At 38.8% G+C, this 20,118-nt stretch overlaps 2 protein-coding genes across 3 annotated transcripts in view; one reads left to right on the plus strand and one right to left on the minus strand.

Moving 5' to 3' along the window:
* ALDH1L2 (aldehyde dehydrogenase 1 family member L2) overlaps positions 1-4,884 on the minus strand; it is a 64,098-nt gene extending 59,214 nt beyond the window's left edge. The window contains exon 1 of one of the 2 annotated variants that reach the window (XM_051961329.1): positions 4,763-4,875. In XM_051961329.1, coding sequence (XP_051817289.1) covers positions 4,763-4,810 — 48 coding nt within the window. In that variant the 5' untranslated portion in view covers positions 4,811-4,875. Of the gene's footprint in view, positions 1-4,762 lie in introns of both variants that reach the window. The other variant, XM_051961330.1, reaches the window with a different exon arrangement.
* Positions 4,885-19,111: 14,227 nt separating this feature from the next.
* The window catches only part of WASHC4 (WASH complex subunit 4), a 51,262-nt gene continuing 50,255 nt past the window's right edge, over positions 19,112-20,118 (plus strand). Inside the window, exon 1 of the mRNA XM_051961339.1 lies at positions 19,112-19,204. Coding sequence (XP_051817299.1) covers positions 19,144-19,204 — 61 coding nt within the window. The 5' untranslated portion in view covers positions 19,112-19,143. The remainder of the gene's footprint in view (positions 19,205-20,118) is intronic.

Here is a 20,118-nt window from a genome sequence, read left to right on the forward strand (position 1 = left end):
ATTGTTGAAAAGAGCCGCATCTATCACGGTTGATTGTTACATAATCTTGTTGCTACTCTGCTTCTGTATTCTTGTTGTACTCTTGGTTCTTGGTTGGTGCTCACTTCATTTAACATCAGTTCATATAAGTCTTTCCAGGTTTTTCTGAGATCAATTTGCTCATCATTTCTTACGGAACAATAATATTACATTCTTACAACATAACTTATTCAACCATTCTCCAGCTAATGGGCATCCATTACTTTTTAGTTCCTTGATACCACAGAAAGATCTGCTAAAAACATTTTTGCAAATGTGGCTCCTTTCCCCTCTTTTATGATCTTTTTTTGGGATACAAACCCTGTAGAGACATTTCTGGCTCAAAGGATATGCATTTTCTGAGCATTTAAAAATGTGATTTATAAGTGCATAAATTTTTAATCATTTATTTTAAAATCACTTATTACTAGACTCTCATCTCTTCCTTCCAAAGTTAGAGGGGAAAGTCCTTTTTAATAAGCTATCATAGTAAAATAAAACAAATTCACATATTGACCATCTCTAAAAATATATGCTCAATGCATCTCCTTAAGAATCCATCAGCTCTCTGTCGAGAGGTGGGAAGAAGCACTGACTGGAACTCTTGTGTCCTCTTTCAGAGTTTTCTTTACAATGGCACTGCATCAATTGTCCTCCTGATTATGTTTACTTCACATGCTGGATTAGTTCATTCCAGGTTGCTCTGAATCTCTTCTTTTCATTGTTTCTTATGGTACATTCCTTTCTACTCAAATGTGACTATTTGTTTAGTTATTCTCCAATTCATGGGCACCCCTTTAGTTTCCAATTCTTTGCTACAAGAGTACTGCCATGAATATTTTTATACCAAATACTTGGTAATATTTATGTAGTGGATACTACATGACAGGCATGGTGTTATGCATTTTACAGTTATCTCAGTTGGTTCTCATGACAACTCTAGAAGGTAGGTGCTATTGTTAAATCCATTTTACAAGTAAGGAAATTGAGGCAAAAAGAGGTTAAGTGACTTTGCCGGGTTCATACTGCTGATTAGTACCTGAACTCCATGCTGTGGACTCTAGTTTTCCTGTTCTGCCCACTGTGATACCTAGCTGCTTCATGTATATCTTTTTTGTACTACATGCCCAAACTGGGTCATAGGATATGCAGAGTTTTGTGATTTTGGGGAGAGAAGAGTTAAGTTCCAAAATAGGAGAAACAGATCCAGATGACTTTCCAGAATGGCAATTTTTCTGACCATACCTAGAACTTTTTGGTTACCTCTTTCCCCATTGGAAACTGGGGAATGGATGGTTTTAATCAGTATCATAGACTTCATTAACCCCTGTAAGTAATTGTTCTTGTCAAGTCCCACGGAGAGAGTTGAGTAATACTTTCTACTTCTCTTTCTGGAACTGGATGGTTCCAGAAACTGGAACTGGAAAAATGGATGGTTCTAATCAGTATCATAGACTCCATTAACCCATGTGAGTAATTGTTCTTGTCAAGTCCCATGGAGAGTTAAGTAATACTTTCTGTTTCACTACAGCTATTTCCTATATCCAACACAGCATTTACTGAAATAGAGGCAAAATATTTGACAGAAAAAACTAAGTCATTTTCACCACTAAATCCAACAGAAGGGAGAAATTGAAAAGAATTCAATTATAATATGTTCAATAGTATACAGGTTGGAGAATGAAAATATATTGTTCTACTTCAGCTAAGTAATTTTATACTAATCATCAAAGGTAAGAAATTATGTTTTTTTCCCATAGTCTCTGTTTTGTGAAGATATGCAAGAAAGACATGTTTCGACCAAGATTCAAGGCCCCTTCAAGAATGAAATAAACTTGTGTAATCATGCTATCCCACATATAAAATAGGGATTAGTGATGAATTTCTTAGGACAGGAGCCAACAATGTGTGAGTCACAGACAAGATACAGGATTGAGTGAAGGGTGGACCTGTTAAAAACTAATTTTTTTTTTTAAAACAGAGTATGATTTCTAGTTCAAGGAAACCTTAGGCCAGAGGTCCTCAAACTATGGCCCGTGGGCCAGATGGAGCAGCTGAGGACGTTTATCCCCCTCACCCAGGGCTATGAAGTTTCTTTATTTAAAGGTCCACAAAACAAAGTTTTTGTTTTTACTATAGTCCGACCCTCCAACAGTCTGAGGGACAGTGAACTGGCCCCCTATTTGAAAAGTTTGAGGACCCCTGCTAGGCATTCAATCCCCTTCCTAACTCAGGGGGAAGTCATTTATTTTTATTGTTCCCCCTTTCCTCTATATCTGAAAGCAAGCTTTTAAAATTTTAAAAAGTATATACAATTGTATGAACATATGGAACTATCAACTATCTCTCCACAAACTTATTCCTCTCTCTCTCCTCAAAATTAAATAGGTAGCATCAATCCAGCAGAAGTTGGAGAAAGTGAGGCAGGATATTCTAGATAGGGAAAATGATGTAGGTAAAGGAAAGAGAAGTAGAGCATAAAACTTTATGATGAAGGAAAGCCTTTAATGACAAAAAAAGATTAGCATTTATATTGTGTACAACATGAAATCACTGGGCTATATGGTAGGCTGCTGGGTATAAGAATAATGAGAAGTAAAGCATTGATTTAGAATTAAGAATTCTGTATTCAGAATCTGAAAGATATGTAGGAAACAGGAGCAAAGTAGAATTAAACAACTGTATGTAATGAGTGAGTTAAAGCAATCAGGAAGGTAAAAGTCATTGAAAGAAATCAATTATTTATTCAGTACTCTGAAAAAGTTGGGCTAAAATCTTTATCTTTAATGTAAGTGCTCTTCCTATTGACAGTGATTGTAATATAATCACATCTTCTCATCCTTTGTGATTATAGCTCTCATTCTCTCTTAACTCTTCCATTGGCAATCTAACCAACACATTGCAATGGATCAGGGTTTAAATATTTCTTGAAAAACAGTGAAGCACTTGGGCCCAGATTTTCATTTATTGAATTGTATACTTCACCTTTTCTCTATCGCCTCATTCTACTTAGAGAGGTCAATACAGATGTAGTTTAGTTTTTTTCAGTCTCTTCCTGACTAAGTTCTGAGCCTTCAATATAGTAAATGTGACTTAATTTATATGTATGGGTGTATCTCTATAAACACACTTATCAATATTTATATTATATATTTATATATGTATATATGCACACATGCATATAATTTATATATGTACATACATAAAGTCACATTTGCCACGTTGAAGACTTAGAATTCATATACAGAGTAGTAAGTGGAATTTTTTGGTGTAGAATGCAAATTTAAGGCAATATTAAAGTGTTCCCCATAGCACTCCTCTGCATGTTGTTCCAGAGGATGCCTACCTTATCTACTTCAAGTGAGATTATTTTAATTTGGAAATTTGGAATTTGAAAAAAGTTTGGAATTTGGAAAAATTTGGAAATTTGGGTTTTGAATTTGGAAATTTTGGGGGAAATTAAAATCTTTTTAGAATTTGGGGAAAAATGGAAATTTGGGGAAAAATTGGAAATCCGGATTTGAAATTTGAAAATTTGGAAAAATTGGAATCTTTTTGGAATTTGGAAAAATTCGGATTTGGAATTTGGAAATGGGAAAAATTGGAATTTTCTGGAATTTGGAAAAAATGGGAAATTTGGAATTTGGAAATTTGGGGAAAAAATGGAACTTTTTGGAATCTGGAATTTAGAAATTTGGAATTTGGGGAAAAAAAAAGATTAATTCCCCTAATAGGGAAATAGAAAGTGAGTACTGCAGTCTTGGTGAATAATTAGTGTTCTGGGGAAACAAGTAGACTACATCATTCAAGTTATTTTTTATTGGTTTGTTTTTTAAATTCCCTCCAAGAGCTTTTTCTCCTCTAGAAATATTTACACACTATTACAGAGGACTATTTGGCCAAGGACACCAAGGAGCAATTACTTTACAAAACAGTATATTTTGTATAGGTTCCCCGTCTATGGAGTCAGGCTCTGGGCATTTTTTCCCTCTCCGGGAAGCATTTTGTCCCAGGCAGGACACACTGGGAGCCTTACTTAGAAAGGCATCTATCTCTAGCTCCTCGCCCCCAAAATCTTGAGGATTAATTCCCGTGCAACGTGTCCTCCCACTCATTGGGCTTCTAGGCAGCTGATGCAATTCCAAGGCACTGGGCGACAGCTGTTTTTACAGTACCACTTACTGTACAACAGAGGTCCAACGTGGCCGATCTTCAGCCCGGGAGACTCCTGGAAGCCTAAGCGCCCGTTGGAGCAAAAGCTGCTCTGGTGTCCAGGCGTCACAAACTGGCTGCTGCTCAATCGGGCCGGCCCCCGCCGGGCATTACGCGGATTTCAGGGGCATTGAGAGCTTCCAAGCTGAGTCTCTCTCTGTGGCCGGTGCCCGGGAGAACGAGCACTTTTTTTTTAACCGAGTCGCACTGCCCTGCACGGACCACTCGTGCTTGTTACGGCCCACGGATTTGATCCGTACACAAAAGGGCTAAGGGCAGCCGGTCCCTTGCGGATGGGTCCCGCAGCTCCTGCCCCCCCGCCGCGAGATGCTCTGCCATCCAGTCCGATGCTCGCTCTCCCCATCGGAAGACAAAGGACAACTCCCCTGCCGCAGGCTGCCCATCCCCACGCAGCGCTCCCAGCCCGCGGAGCCCCCGTCCAACGCTGGCTAGCACTGGGAAAAGCCCACCCTCGGGGTGCCCCTGGCGCGGCGCGGACGGAGCCCGCTGCCCGGGCCGCTCGCTCACTCACCCGGGCGGTGGAGAAGCTCCTCAGCAGCTGGCCGCTCCGCCACAGCATCTCGCAGGGTTAGCAGGGCCGCGGAGAGTGGAGCCAGGTCCCCCGGGCAGCCGAGCCTCCCCGCCAGCCCGCCGGCCCCTCGGAGAGCAGGGCACGCCCCCCTCCAGCTGGCAGAGGCTCGGCCCGGCTGACGCAACGCCCCTAACCCCGCCCGCTGCCTTTCCAGGGCCCCACGGGGCGGGCGCGCGCGTCCCGGGTGCGAGCGACACGTCGGCGCGGCCCTGCGCCCCAGGGGGGCTTTCTCCGCGTTCCCGCGCTCCCCACCTCCTTGCCTTCAGTGGCCGGGACATCGAGAGTGATGATGGGGGGAGAGCGAGCATAGAAGCCACCTCCAGTGTTGGCTAAGTGGTGGGGGCCCCTAGCACTGGGCTTCCTTCCATCCCAGCCCCCTCCCCTCCCCAAAGCCTCTCCCCTCTACTCAGCGCGTGGGGTCTCCCATCAGGGCAGAGCAAGGGTTTCCCAAACCATAAATGGTAACATCCATTCCTCCACACAATTTCCTTTGACTTTCTGGACAACCGTTTGTTAAAAGATATTCATGGAGGACCTAGCACCCGTGAGACGCTGTTATGTTCTACATAAAACTTAACCTAGGAGGTTACAATCTAGTAGGAGAGAAGAGTTCCATAAATAACGACATGTGGCAGAATGGACAAGGACAGGTGTGGGAAAATGTTAGATGTGTGAAAGAACTATTGGGGTAGTGGGGGAAGGCTTTATGAAGGCCTGGCAATTGAGTAAGAATGTGTTTTTTTTTTTTTTTTAATAATAATAGTTTTTTTTTATTTTTAAACTCCATGCAAAGAGTTTCAATATTGACGCTTGCAAACGTTGTGTTCCAAAATTTTCTCCCTCTCTTTTCCCTTCCCTTCTCCCCTAGATAGCAGATAATCCAATATATGTTAAACATGTATAATTCTTCTATACATATTTCCAATTATCTTGCTGCACAAGAAAAATCAGATCAAAAAGGGGAAAATGAGAAAGAAAACAAAAAGGGAGCAAATAACAATAAAAAGGTGAAAAAAAACTATCTAGTGATTCACATTCAGTCCCCACGGTCCTCTCTATGGTTGTAGATGGCTCTCTCCATCACAAGTCTATAGGAATTGGTCTGAATCACCTCATTGTTAAAAAGAGCCAAGTCAAGAATGGGATTTTTGACAGGCGGAAAATTGTATTATAACTTTAAGTTTAAAATCAATTAAAATCTCTTTGGGAGTCTTGGGTCCAATTCCAAAACTGAAATAATACCATAGGACACAATACATTCATATTCTTGTATAGTCTTTTATCAAGAGTGGCGCCTACTCTAAATCACCAAAATGCAAATTAAGACAACTCTGAGATACCACTACACACCTCTGAGATTGGCTAAGATGACAGGAAAAGGTAATGATGAATGCTGGTGGGGATGTAGGAAAACTGGGACACTGATACATTGTTGGTGGAGTTGCGAATTCATCTGGACATTCTGGAGAGCAATTTGGAGCTAAAGAGCTGTCTATCAAACTATGTATTCTCTTTAATCCAGCAGTGTCTCTACTGGGTCTATATCCCAAAGAAATCTTAAAGAAGGGAAAGGCACCCACATGTGCAAAAATGTTTGTGGCAGCCTTTTGTGTAGTGGCAAGGAACTGGAAACTGAGTGGATGCCCATCAGCTGAAGAACAGCTGAATAAATTATGGTATATGAATGTTATGGAATATTATTGTACTGTAAGACACAACCAACAAGATGATTTCAGAGTGGTCTGGAGAAACTTACACGAACTGATGCTAAGTGAAGTGAACAGAACTAGGAGATCATTGTACATGGCAACAAGACGACTATATGATGATCAATTCTGATGCACGTGGCTCTTTTCAACAATGAGATAATTGATGCCAATTCCAATGATCTTGTGATGAAGAGAGCCATCTACACCCAGAGAGAGGTTTGTGGGAACTGAGTGTGGATCACAACACAGTATTTTTACTCTTTTTGTTGTTGTTTGCTTGCATTTTGTTTTCTTTCTCATTTTTTCATGTTTGATTTGATTTTTCTTGTGCCACAAAATAATTGTGTTAATATGTATGCATGTATTGGATTTAACTTATATTTTCACCATGTTTAACATATATAGGATTACTTGCCATCTAGGAGAGGGAATGCGGAAGGGAGGAATAATATGTTTACCTAGTAAAGAAATAGGAAAAAAGATAAACTCTTTCTCAACTGCAGGTATGAACTAGAACAAAATAACCCAACAATGTTTAGGTTTGTCCATTTTTAAAAGAAAAGTAGGAATATTTTTTATCAATAAGACATTTAAAATATTTTTTGAAATCTCTTTTTACCTTCTTCCTACTGAAGAAGAGAAACAAAATCCTTTTGAACAAATATGCCCAGTCAGACAAAGCAAAACAAATTCATCACTGATTTGTTAAAAAAAAAAAAAAAGTTTCATTTTGCATCACTTTCTAGGGAAGTGGATACTGTGTTTCTTCATGGTCCTCTAGAATCATATTTAGTCACTGCATTAATCAGAATTCTTAAGTATTTCAAAATTGTTATTATACAAATTGGTTCTCCTGGTTCACTCTGTATCAATTGATACAAGGCTTCCCAGCTTTCTCTAAAATTGTTGCTTTCATTATTTCTTAGGATACCATAGTATTTCATTGCATTCATAAACCAAGATTTGTTTGGCAAGTCACCATTTGATATTTATTTTCCTGTTTTTTCTTCTTCTTTTGATACTATTAAAAGAGCTGCTATAAATATTTTTGTATACATGGGTCCTTTCCCTCTTTCTTTAATCTCTTTAGGGTATCGATTTACTAGAGTAGTCTCAAAGACCACTAATTCACAGCAACAGTGAATCAATGAATGGATCCATTTCTTCCACAGCCCCACCAAAATGATTCTTTTCCTTTTTCTTGCCAATTTGGCCAATTTGACAGGTGTTGAGGTAGAACCTCAGAGTTGCTTCCACTTGACAACAGAACATTAAAAACTGAAAAAAATACATTAAAAAATAAATTAGGGATTCCCTGCAATCTACTTAACCTCGTTAGGCCTCAGTTTCCTCATCGGTAAAATTAGGGACAGCTAGATGACCTCTAAGGTACCTTTTAGGATTAAACCCATAATTCTATAAAAGTTAGGATATCTGGGAGGTAGCCAGATGTATTAAACAGAACAATTAACTCGGAGTTAGGATTGAGGATTGAATTCTACTCAGATATTTATCGGTGGTGATTATGGGCAAGATACTGAATTTCTCAGAACAGTGCTTTGCAAATTTTAAAGTGTCATACATATATGATATATTATTATCTTATACACTTTAAAGTTAATTTATGGAGAACCCACTACAGCAATATTAATATTTTACATTTCCTCAGCACTTTACAATTTACGATGTTCTTTTACCTACTTAATTTCATTTGATTTTCTCAAGACTCCTAGTTTTCTTTATGTTAGATATCAGTAAACAAGCTGGCTTAGGAAATGAACTATATATCATGCTGTCCTTTGAAGGTTTCAAATGCCTTTGGAGACGACTCAAAACATTCTCAGCATATTCTGTGAATTGCAGAATGCTGTAACTGTCAGAGTCAAAAAGGATGTTAGAAATCACCTCTTCAAGTTTCCTACCCTAATGCCCAAATCCTTTCTATAATATCCCAGAGAGATGAGCTTCCAATTTCTACTTAAACACTGTCAGTGATGGGGAATCCACTGCTTTTTTTTTTTTCCTGAAGCAATTGGGGTTAAATGATTTGCCTAGGGTCACACAGCTAGGAAGTGTTAAGTGATTGAGGTCACATTTGAACTCAGATCCTCCTGACTTCAGGGCTGCTGCTCTATCCATTGTGCCAACTACTGTCCCAAATCCATTGCTTCTTGAGGCATTTTCTTTCATTAACTCTTAGTTTTAGAAAGTTATTTCTAATATGGAACCAAAATTTGTGTACCTGTAACATTTATTCATCTCTTTTACCATTGGAAAAACAAGGTATTCTCTTTATCACAAGACTTTTAAATATTTGAAGACAGCTATCGTGTCTCTTCTCCTACTTGCTTCCCGCCAACCCAATTTTCTCTCCTAGCTAAACGTCATTTCTTCCTTAAGCCAAATACTCTATCAAAGAACTGCAGAATTTTAGAGTTGGAAGATACCTCAGTGGCAATCTAATCCATCATAACCCTGAAAATGATCTCTCTACATTCTACAAATGGTTGTCCAGCTTTAAGATCTCCAGTGAAGAGAAACCTGCTTTCTCTGCAGGAAACCCATTCTCCTTTTAAATAGCTATAATTGTTAGAAAGTTTTTCTTTTTGTTGTCATGCCCCACTCTTTGTGACCCCTTTTGTGGTTTTCTTGGCTTAGATAGTGGAATGGTTTGACATTTTCTTTTCCAGCTCATTTTATAGATGGAAACTGAGACAGGTTAAGTGGCTTGCCCAGAGTCACACAGCTAATATGTGTCTGGGGTTGGATTTTCCTGACTCTAGATCCTTCCCTCCATCTACTGTGTCAATCAAATATAAATATGCCAATTTGCAACTTTCACTCAGTTCTTTTTGTTCTGCTCTCTGGTGCCAAGTAGAACAAAACCGATCCCTCTTTTTCATAACAATCCTTCAAATATCTGAAGAGAGTTATTAAATCATAACCCAAACCTCTTGTTCAGGCTAAATCTATGCAGTTTCTTCCACCAAGCCTCATCTGAACCTTCACTATCCCGGCTGCCCTCTCCTGGACATTTTCCAGATCATTAATGCCCCTTCTGAAATTGGAATCTTGTTACAAGAGTATTTACTACACTGTTGGATTCTGTAGAATGTTGGCAGGCTTTCCTTATAAGAATTTTATCTGTAACACAGTTCTCTGGCATGATTCCCAAATGCATCTTTAAGAAGATATCAACAAATTCATTAAGCATTCTTAATCAATGACATGATTCTTATCTATTACAAGCTTATAATTCAGAAGCAACACAAACACAAATAAAAGCTTTTTATTCAAATTCAAAGGGAAGGTAAAGATGAAAAAAAAACTTATTTTTTCTCCTCCCACTATCCCATCATGTTTTTTTTTTTAATCTTTTAGAGTTCTTATAACAAATAAGTAAAATCAAGCAAACAAATTCCTCCCATGTTCAAATATGTGTTACTCATTCTACATCCTGAGTCCCTCAACTCTATTAGGAGGTAGCATGTTTTGTTATTGGTTCTCTGAAATCATAGCTGGTCATTGTTGGTTATTTCATGCTTTTCTTTACATTGTTATTCTTATTGCATGTTTTTCTATTCTTTCTGCTCATTTTATTCCCTAAGTTCAGACAAGTATTTCAGCTTTCTCTGAAACTGTCACTTTCATCATTTGGGGTGGGGGGACACAATAGTATTCCAATACATTCGTAATTTGTCATTCTGCTATTTCCAATTTGATAGATATCCCATTAGTTTCCAATTTTTGCCACAATCATTATTTTTGACCACATGCATTCTTTTGAAGGGAAAGACTTTCAAAATTTTATCTGTCTGGGATGGAGAACACTAATTAGTCAGAAAAACACAATCATTTCTGCCTCTGACAACATGAGGAACTATAGGAAAAACGCAATCTCTGAGATAGCTGAAGAGGAGGAAGTTATTTGAAAGTTAAAATATAACTGCTTGCAAAATGTGTGATTTATGTAGACACAAAAAAGGCAGTAATGAATCTTAATACTTCAAGTGATCAATATTTTTATTGTTATGGGCAATTCCTCTATTAACAGCAGATGTCTTTTTTTTATTCTTTTTTTTATTATAGCTTTTTATTTGCAAGATATAGGCATGGGTGATTTTTCAGCATTGACAATTGCAAAACCTTCTGTTCCAATTTTTCCCCTCCTTCCCCCCATCCCTTCCCCGAGATAGCAGGTTGATCAATACATGTTAAATATGTTAAAGTATAAGTTAAATACAATATATGTATACATGTCCAAACAGTTATTTTAACAGCAGATGTCATGCAGTGGCTTAGTGGATAATCCTCATGAGTTGCTTTGCTCAAAAAAGTTCATTATGGGCTAAGTGAAATGAGCAGAACCAGGAGATCATTTTACACTTCAACAACAATACTATATGATGATCAATTCTGATAGACATGGCCCTCTTCAACAATGAGATGATCCAAACCAGCTCCAATTGTTCAGTAATAAAGAGAATCAGCTATACCCATAGAGAGAACTTTGGGAAATGAGTGTGGACCACAACATAACAGTTCCACTCTTTCTGTTATTGTTTGCTGGCATTTTTGTTTTCCTTTTTGGGTTTTTTTTAACCTGCTTTCTACATCCAATCTTTCTTGAGTAGCAAGATAATTGTATAACTATGTATATATATATATTGTATTTAAAATATACTTTAACATATTTAACATGTATTGAACTACCTGCCACCTAGGGGAGAGGATGGGGAGAAGGAGGGGAAAAGTTAGAACAGAAGGTTTTGCAAGGGTCAATGTTGAAAAATTACCCATGCATATGCTTTGTAAATAAAAAGCTATTAAAAAAAAAAGTTCATCATGGATACAGCCCTGAAGTCAGGAGGACCTGAGTTCAAATCTGACCTCAGACATTTAACACGTCCTAGCTGTGTGATCCTGAGCAAGTCACTTAACCCCAGTTGCCATAGCCGCCTCCCTCCCCCCCCCAAAAAAAGTTCATCTCTTGGTGGTCAACCTTCTGGTGATGATGCTTTTTACACTTCTAGAAGGCAGAGATATCATCTGTTGTCATTTGTTACTGATGCCTTTGCTAATGGTGGGAGCTGCTGGGACTTATGTTCTTGGTGTTGAAAATCCAGAGTCATCTCCATATCATTATAAGTTTTTAGAATTGGCCTTTGGGAAGATCATGGTCAAAAATAACTGATGAATTCGGATAGGCATGACATTTGACTTAAAGTTGTGATAGAACATAAACTTCTGGAGGGCAGATACAACTTCACATCTGTCTTGGTACTCTCAGTGCTTGGCACATAATGAATGCTTGTTGATTGACTGATTCAGACTAGCCAGCTTATGGAAAAGAAAGCTGTATTAGTGGTCATGATGTACTATTAAAATCTTTTTTGTTGTTGTTGGCAGAATTTATCCCATAGATTAGAGCAGGGAATTTTTTCCCTTTAAAACCCTGAGAAAGTTTTACATAATCCTGGTTACATAGGTATATAAAAGAGATATACAAATCAAACATTTATTGATTTAAAAAATCATAATCTCACGACCTCCACATTCAGTCACAAGGCCACAAATGGAGTCATGACCCATAATCTTTAAGAAGCTGGGTGCTGGAGAACCTGTCAGATAGACATTGACACTCTTTTTTTCTTTAAAAATGTTTTTTATTAAAGCTTTTTATTTTTCAAAATATATGCATGGACAATTCTTCAACTTTGCAAAACCCTGTGTTCCAATTTTTCTTCCATTCCTCTCTCCAGGCCTCTCTGAAATCATCCTGCTGATCATTTCTTATAGAACAATAATATTCCATATCATTCATATACCATAATTTATTCAACTTTTCTTCAACTGATGGGCATCTACTCAGTTTCCAGTTTCTTGCCACTACAAAAAGGGTTGCCACAAACACTTTTGCACATGTGGGTGCCTTTCCCTCCTTTAAGATCTCTTTGGGATACAACTCCAATAGAAACACTGCTGGATCAAAAGGTATGTGCAGTTTGATAACTTTTTGAGCATAGTGCCAGATTGCTCTCCAGAATGGCTGGATCTGTTCACAACTCCACCAACAATGTATCAGTGTCCCAGTTTTCCCACATCCCTTCCAACAGCCATCATTATCTTTTGCAGTTATTTTAGCCAATCTGAGAGGTATGTAGTGGTGACACTAATACTCTTAGAAATGAGTATCATAGGAAAAAAATTCACCAAGTAAAACTTATGATAATGAAGTAAACAAAAATACATTCCTATAGGAATGCCTTTGATAACATTGTTCAAGATTTTTTTCTGCCAGCAATTTGTGTTTTCAAGCTCCAACTCATTCTTGGTCAGCTGTCACTTCCTATTAAAAAATTCTTTGGTAGAGAATTTGTCCCTTTTCAACCTAAAATTCCATACTACTCAACAGTGTGATAAGAATATTTGTGTAGTTTTACATTAGTGAGGGGCCTCTTGCCTTTGTGATAATATTGTTAGAACTAGAATGAAATGTTCAGAACTAGGACATGTACCTGCTTTCATGTACTTTGGAAATTACGTGGCCACTTCATGGTGTAATTCAAGAAATGGTACCAGGGCTTTTCCTGTTATTTCTTGGTCTGCGGTATTGGTTCTGAAATACATGGACATACACAGCAATGATGGGATCCTAGCTGCAGAGCCCCATACTGCCATCTGCCTTCGTACCTATAGGCCCCTCTGGAACACTGTTTTCTGCTCTGAATGCTGCCATTTTAGAAAGGACATTAATGATCTGAAAAGTATCAACTCACCGATAAACACTATTTGAAAATTAATGCCATGCCTGAGAAATACAAACACAAAATCACAAACACTCTAGTCCCAGGAGCTTACCTTTGGGAAGAAAATACAGGACAATCTGAGGAGAGATCATTAAGAATTCAAGATGCAGGAGAAGCTAAGAGGTTGAGGGGAGGAAAAGGTGCTTTTTACACATGGTCTCCAACCTGTATAAAATCATAAACTTTTGAGCTTAGAAAACAGAAAGGAGGCCATTTTTTGCTAGAAGCTAGAGTGTCTGAAAGGGTGTAATATGAACAAAGGTCTGTAAAACTAGGCTTGAGTCAGACTATGGAGACAGTTAAAAACCAAGCTGAGAAGATTGGTTTTTATCCTAAAGGCACTAGGAAAGCAGGGAAGCTTCACAGTCAGATTTGTTTCCTAAAAAGACTTTTTTTTTTGCAGTTGTGTACAGAGAAATGGAAAAGACTGGAAATATGAAGCCATATTAACAGAAGGCAACTGCAATAGCAAGAGGTAGGCATGAACTCAGTAGCTATGGGTATAAGAGATGGTGTGGAGACAGAAATAGCAAGATTTGGCAATGATAGGAGTCAATAAGGAAAAGAGACTTGGGTCTCAACCCTTACCTTGGTGATGGGGAGCATGGTAGTATCCTCAACAGAAATCATAAATTTAGATGAAAGATTTATTTAGGGGGGAAGGTAGTGAATTTGTTTTTTTTTTTCCCCATTAAATCTCCATTTGATTTACTTTTCATATATCCAAGGGTGTATCAGACCCTCTCTACTCCACAAAAGGAGATTTAAAAGCTGACTACAAAATGGAGAGGACTTCAAGTAAAGTCCCTTCCACCTCTAACTATGAAAGCACAGCATTTCTCCCATTGTTACTTATAAAGCACATACTATCACATTAGAATTATTGCTTGCTCACTTCCTCCTCCTCTCACCTCATAATGCTGGAAAAGCTCTTTGTGTATTTCATTTGATCCTCATGACATCCCTGTGAGATGGGTGCAATGACTCCCCATTTTACAGATGAGGAAACAGGCTGAACGTTTCAGTGACTTGCTGACTCTAGGTTGAATATTCTGCTCACTATGCCCTGTTGGGGCCTAACATGTGATCCCAATGGGGACAGTCAATTGGGCAGTGGCAGGCACTTTAGTTTTAACACCAACTTACTTTATCACTGTGGTATTAATATGGTCCTGTGGTGGGGAGGGGGTAAGAACTCTTTTATTTCCGAGCTCCTGGGTTCCAAATAGGCTGTGGTATTTCTAGATATCTCATTTGGGGTTAGTCCTCTAGCTCCCAGAGGCCATGTCCATCAGAATTGATCATCGTATAATCTTGCTGTTGCTGTGTACACAATGATCTCCTGGTCCTGCTTATTTCACTCAGCATCAGTTCATGTAAGTCTCTCCAGGCCTTTCTGAAATCATCCTGCTGGTCGTTTCTTACAGAACAATAATATTCCATTACATTCATATACTATAACTTATTCAGCCATTCTCCAGTTGATGGGCAGCCATTCAGTTTCTAGTTTCTTGCCACTACAAAAAGAGCTGCCACAGACACTTTTGCACATTGCCACATCTACTCTTGCTAATGCGGCTTTGACTTCATCCCTGTGGGTCTTTAGCAGATTTTAACCTTAATCATTCCCCTATGTCTTCCCTAATTTTCAATCTCTCCTTAAATATTGGTTTTAGCAGTGACTGGGTACATCACAAATACCTGTTAACCCATTTCAGTTGGGCCTTACTTCTTAAGGCAACCCTTTAATCCTCCCAATGCCCTATCTTACTTCCCACAGAGGTTATTACAAACCTTCTATTCCCTCCCAAAGTCCTTCTTTCAATACATCTTCTCCCTGGATCTCATCTTACTCATCTGATCACTCCTCAGTCAGATCTTTGTTGGATCCTCATTCATGTCATGCCCCTTAATTGTGGGTGTTCTTGTCTTGGACCCTTTTTCTCTTCTCCTTCTCTACCAGGGAATATGATTCTTTTTTTTGTGTAATAGATCCCTTTTACAGTCTGGTCAGGCTTACAGAACCTTCCTCTGAAGATTTTTAAATGCACAAAATAAAATGCAGAGGATTACAAAGAAACCCTCCACCCACATTGGCCTGGGATGCACTTCTTCCTCAATTTCCCCTTTTCCCCACCTCAATCACTTTCTTTTTTTAAGGAAAAGTTCAAACAATTTCTTCTACATTAAATGTCTGCTGATTCCTTCAGCTAGTGCTTTCCATCTCAAATTACTTTTATTCATTCCCTTTATATTTATTGTTTGTGTGCATACATCGATATGTATATATTTGTCCTAATTCTCTCCTTCATTGGATAGTAAACTTTGCAAATGAAGATCATTTAAAATTTTTATAACAATATTTTATTTTTCCAAATAACATGCAAAAATAGTTTTCAACATTCACCTTTGCAGAATCTTGTGTTCCAAATCTTTCTCCCTCTCCTTCCCAAGACAATCCAATATAGGTTAAACATGTGCAATTCTTCTAAACATATTTCCATATTCATCATGCTGTGCAAGAAAAATCAAATCAAAGGGAAAACATATAAAAGAGAAAAGAAAACAAGCAAACAAACAAGGACCTTAATCCTGGTGTCCTGTTGGATGCTTAATAAATGCTTGTTGTAATGAGGTGACTTGTGAGGGAGAGAGCCATCTGCATCCAGACTGTGGGGACTGAGTGTGGATCACAACATAGTATTTTCACCTTTTGTTGTTATTGTTTCCTTGTTTTTTTTTTTTTTTTTAGGGGGGGTGTTGATCTGATTCTTTTTGTGTACCATGATAAATTTGGAAATATGTTTAGAAGAGTTTCACATCTTTAACCTATATCAGATTACTTATTGTATAGGGAAAGGAGTTGGAGGGAGAGAGAAAAATTTGGAACACAAGGTTTTGCAGGGTGAACATTGAAACTATCGTTGCATATATTTTGAAAATAAAAAGCTATATGTTTATATATATTTTAGCACGTTTAACATATATTAGGTTGCTTGCCATCTAGGGGAAGGGGTGGAGAGGAGAAAATCTGAAACACAAGGCTATGCAAGGGTCAATGTTGTCAAATTATTCATGCATATGTTTTGAAAATAAAAAGCTTTATAAAAAAGAAAAAGCTATTATTAAATTAAAAAAATTTCTAAACGAAAAAAAAAAAAACAAATGCTTGTTGTAGCATTATATTTTGTCCTGATCAGACTAATTTTTGAAATATGGTATTCAGTTAGTTTTAGGTGCCATACTTTTAGGAATGACTCATTATAAAAGCATCATCCGTTATAACAAAGAGAAAGACATCATAACTATGGGGAAGGGGATGAGGAGAAAGACACTAAAGGCAGAATGCTATGGTGGGCTATTCCAAAAGATTTCAGCAAAGATGGCATGGCCCTGGAAAGACATAGGGGAAATTTAACCTTGGGGGTTTGACATTTGATTGGATACAATAATGTGGGGTTACCCAAGACATTCACTGGGAATGGAACTGTAGGGTTGAACTGATCCCCATTAGTGTCTTTTCAGGGAATAATCTTATCAGGACTTCAGCTACAACCCAGGACCTCATTTTGGGGAATTTGTCGTTAATAGAGTGGCTGGTAGAGGGTACTTAATGAATGCTATTTGAATAGGAATATCTTTATGACAAGGACACACCATAACTTGACTCAAACATTAGTGATGTCATTCTGGTCCTCTTGAGAACAAAAGACAACAACCAACCACCAATCAACCAATGAGATGCCTGGAATACAGGGACATCTTAACACAGAGTCATTTGGCCAGAAGATGCCAATGGCAAGATTTGGAATCAGATCTTTATGACTGCAGGGCTAAATGTCTAGAGGAGTTTCTCCAAGTTTGCCTCTCAATCCAATGAAATAATGTTTATAAGGTGTTTTTCAATTTTATTTTAATTTTTTCCCCTCAAATGAATGAATGAACAAAAAACTTTTTTATGGATCAAGCACCGTGGATATAAATATATATAAAAAAAAAAACCTGAAAAAATCCCTGACCTCAAGGAGCTTTCATCTTACTACTACTTGACTAATAATCAAGTCAAGTCAATAGGCATTTATTTAGCACCTGGTAAAAAAGGTGACAATATTATGCTTTGATCCACATTCAGTCTCCATAGTTTTCTCTCTAGATATAAATGGCACTTTCCATCACAAGTCTATTGGAATTGCCAGTCATATCATCTTGAAGCATTATATAAAGCCAGGCAACTCCCCATATAGTATATCTTTATGTCCATATTAATGTCTATGTTTGCATTATGTGATATACTCAAGACACTGCAAATATATGCATACTTAATGCAAATATGCATATATTAATTTAGTTAACATAATGCATACATTGATATATTTAAGGCACTGAAAAGATATACAAGATGTAATACATATTACATAAATATGTAATAGATATAATATGACACATATTATATATTAAACTAGTTAATATAATACATATATTGATATATGCAAGGCACTGAAAAGATATGTCTATAATATATGAGCATTTAGCCATATAATGCATATACATGTACAATAAATATTATATATAATATAAGATAATATAATATATAATATGATATATATTTTATATATAATTAACTACTTAATATAATACTATATTGATAGATGCAAGGTAATGAAAATATATAAATATAATATATAATGAACATGCTCTTAAATTAGTTAACATGTATTGATATGTGCAAGACACTGAAAAGATATATATGATATAATGCTTAGTTAACATAATTTAGTTAATTAGTTAACAAACATATATTGATATATGCAAAGCATTGAAAAGATATATATGATATATAATGCACATGCTTTAGTTAACATGATACATATATTGATATATACAAGGCACTGAAAAGATATATCTATACTATACAATCATATAGCCATATAATGCATATACGTATACAATAAATTAGTTAATATACTATATATGCTTTATGATAGGTGCAAGGCACTGAAAAATATGCATACATCCACATATAATTAACATAGCATAAAGATTATTATGACATATAAAAGGCACTGCAAATTTATAATGTATATATTACACCAACATAATGCATATTATGAGTTAATCCATGTAGTGTTTCACAAGTTATAGAAATTCTAATTATTATTGCATATAGTACATAAAATTACATACATGTGTATAAATTGCAGGGTCTCGCAAACAGTAGGCGCTTAATAAGTGCTTAAGTGACTAGAGGCTATCCAGGATTACCTCTGAGGGGCTTTCCGACGCGGCGATAATCGCGGTTTATATCTACCTCTGATGTCAAGAGAGGAATGGAGATTGATCGGCTCCCTGTGAGCTATCATCATCATTACCATTACTTTCAGGGTTCCCACTTCAGACATCACCTGGGTGACCCGGGGCCAGTCACTTCCCCTTCTCCCTCAGTAAAAAAGAGGGGGGGCGCGCAAAGCTTTGTGTCACGAGTAGCCAACGCTACAGAGAGGTGGGCTTAGGGGGTCGGTGCGGGACAAGGGGAGGGGAAATTGGACAGTTCTGAGATCCTGCAAAAGTCTCGGGCTCCAGGCGTCCCGCCTTCGGCACCGCCCACTCAGGCGGGACCGGAAGCGGCCTCAAGGGCGGAACCTCGTTCGAGGACTCCATTTCCCAGTGGTCCCTGGGGCCGAGGTGGGTGGGGTGAACGTGGGTCTCTGAATTTTGGAGAAGAGGGGGCGGGACAGGAAGTCACGTGCGCTCCTGCTAGCCCGTCAGTCACGGGGGCGAGGCCGCTCGAGCTGCAGCTGGGGCGATGGCGGTGGAGACTCTGTCCCCAGACTGGGAGTTTGACCGCTTGGATGACGGCTCGCAAAGTAAGAAGGAGAAGTGGTTTGGGAGGGAGAGGCGGTGGGATAGCTGGGAATAGAGGCTCTGGGGTCCTAGCTGAGGACCCGGCCTGAGGACTCCCCTTCTTCTGTGCCGGACCCCTCCACGTCCTGCCTTCACCCTCGTTCCCAGAACGCCCAGGGTTTCTCCCGAGACTGACCACTCGGCTGGGACCTCCGCCCCTTCCCTCCCCATCTCCCCCTGAGATAAACTCTTCCATTCCCCTGCACTGCCCCCTGTAAACTGACCCTCCCTAGGCGGAGTCCCTTCAGGCTGACACCCCTAGGCTGCCCCTCCCCCCATGACCCCTGCAGACTGACCTCCCCTTCCCCCCCACTTGCCCCTCTTTCACTTGTCCCCTCCCCATTTGTCTTTTTTTTCCACTTGTCCCTTTCTTACACGTCCCCTCATCACTTAACCCCTCCCCACTTTTCCATTCCTCTTCCTCACTATTCTCTCTCCCTCCGATCGCCTCTCCTTCACGTCCTCTCCCTCCCGCCCCTCCTTTTCTCTCCCAGCTTACTTACACTTCCCTCAGATTGTCTTTTGAGTCCCCCAGTTCGTGCCCCCATTTCCCTCCTCCGGTGCAATTCATGTCAATTCAGTAAGCATTAATTAAACACCTACGGTATGCAAGGCATTCTGCTAAGCCCTGGGGATACTAAAAGGCAATCCCTGCCCTCCTAGAGTTTAGTATCCAAAGATGCAAATAGAATTGCAGAGCCAGCTATGTCCTGGATAAAGAGGAAATCATAGAGGGAAGGCGCTGGAACTGAAGGGGATCTCCGGAAGGCCTCCTGTAGGAAGTGGGATTTTAGTTGGGCTAAAGGAAGCTTCCTCCTGCAACAGCAGTCCCAGTGATGGCAAATTGGGCACCTGCAGAAGTCCCGCCCCGGCACCT

This window comes from Antechinus flavipes, chromosome 5, assembly GCF_016432865.1.
Source record: "Antechinus flavipes isolate AdamAnt ecotype Samford, QLD, Australia chromosome 5, AdamAnt_v2, whole genome shotgun sequence".
Classification (NCBI taxonomy): Eukaryota; Metazoa; Chordata; class Mammalia; order Dasyuromorphia; family Dasyuridae; genus Antechinus; species Antechinus flavipes.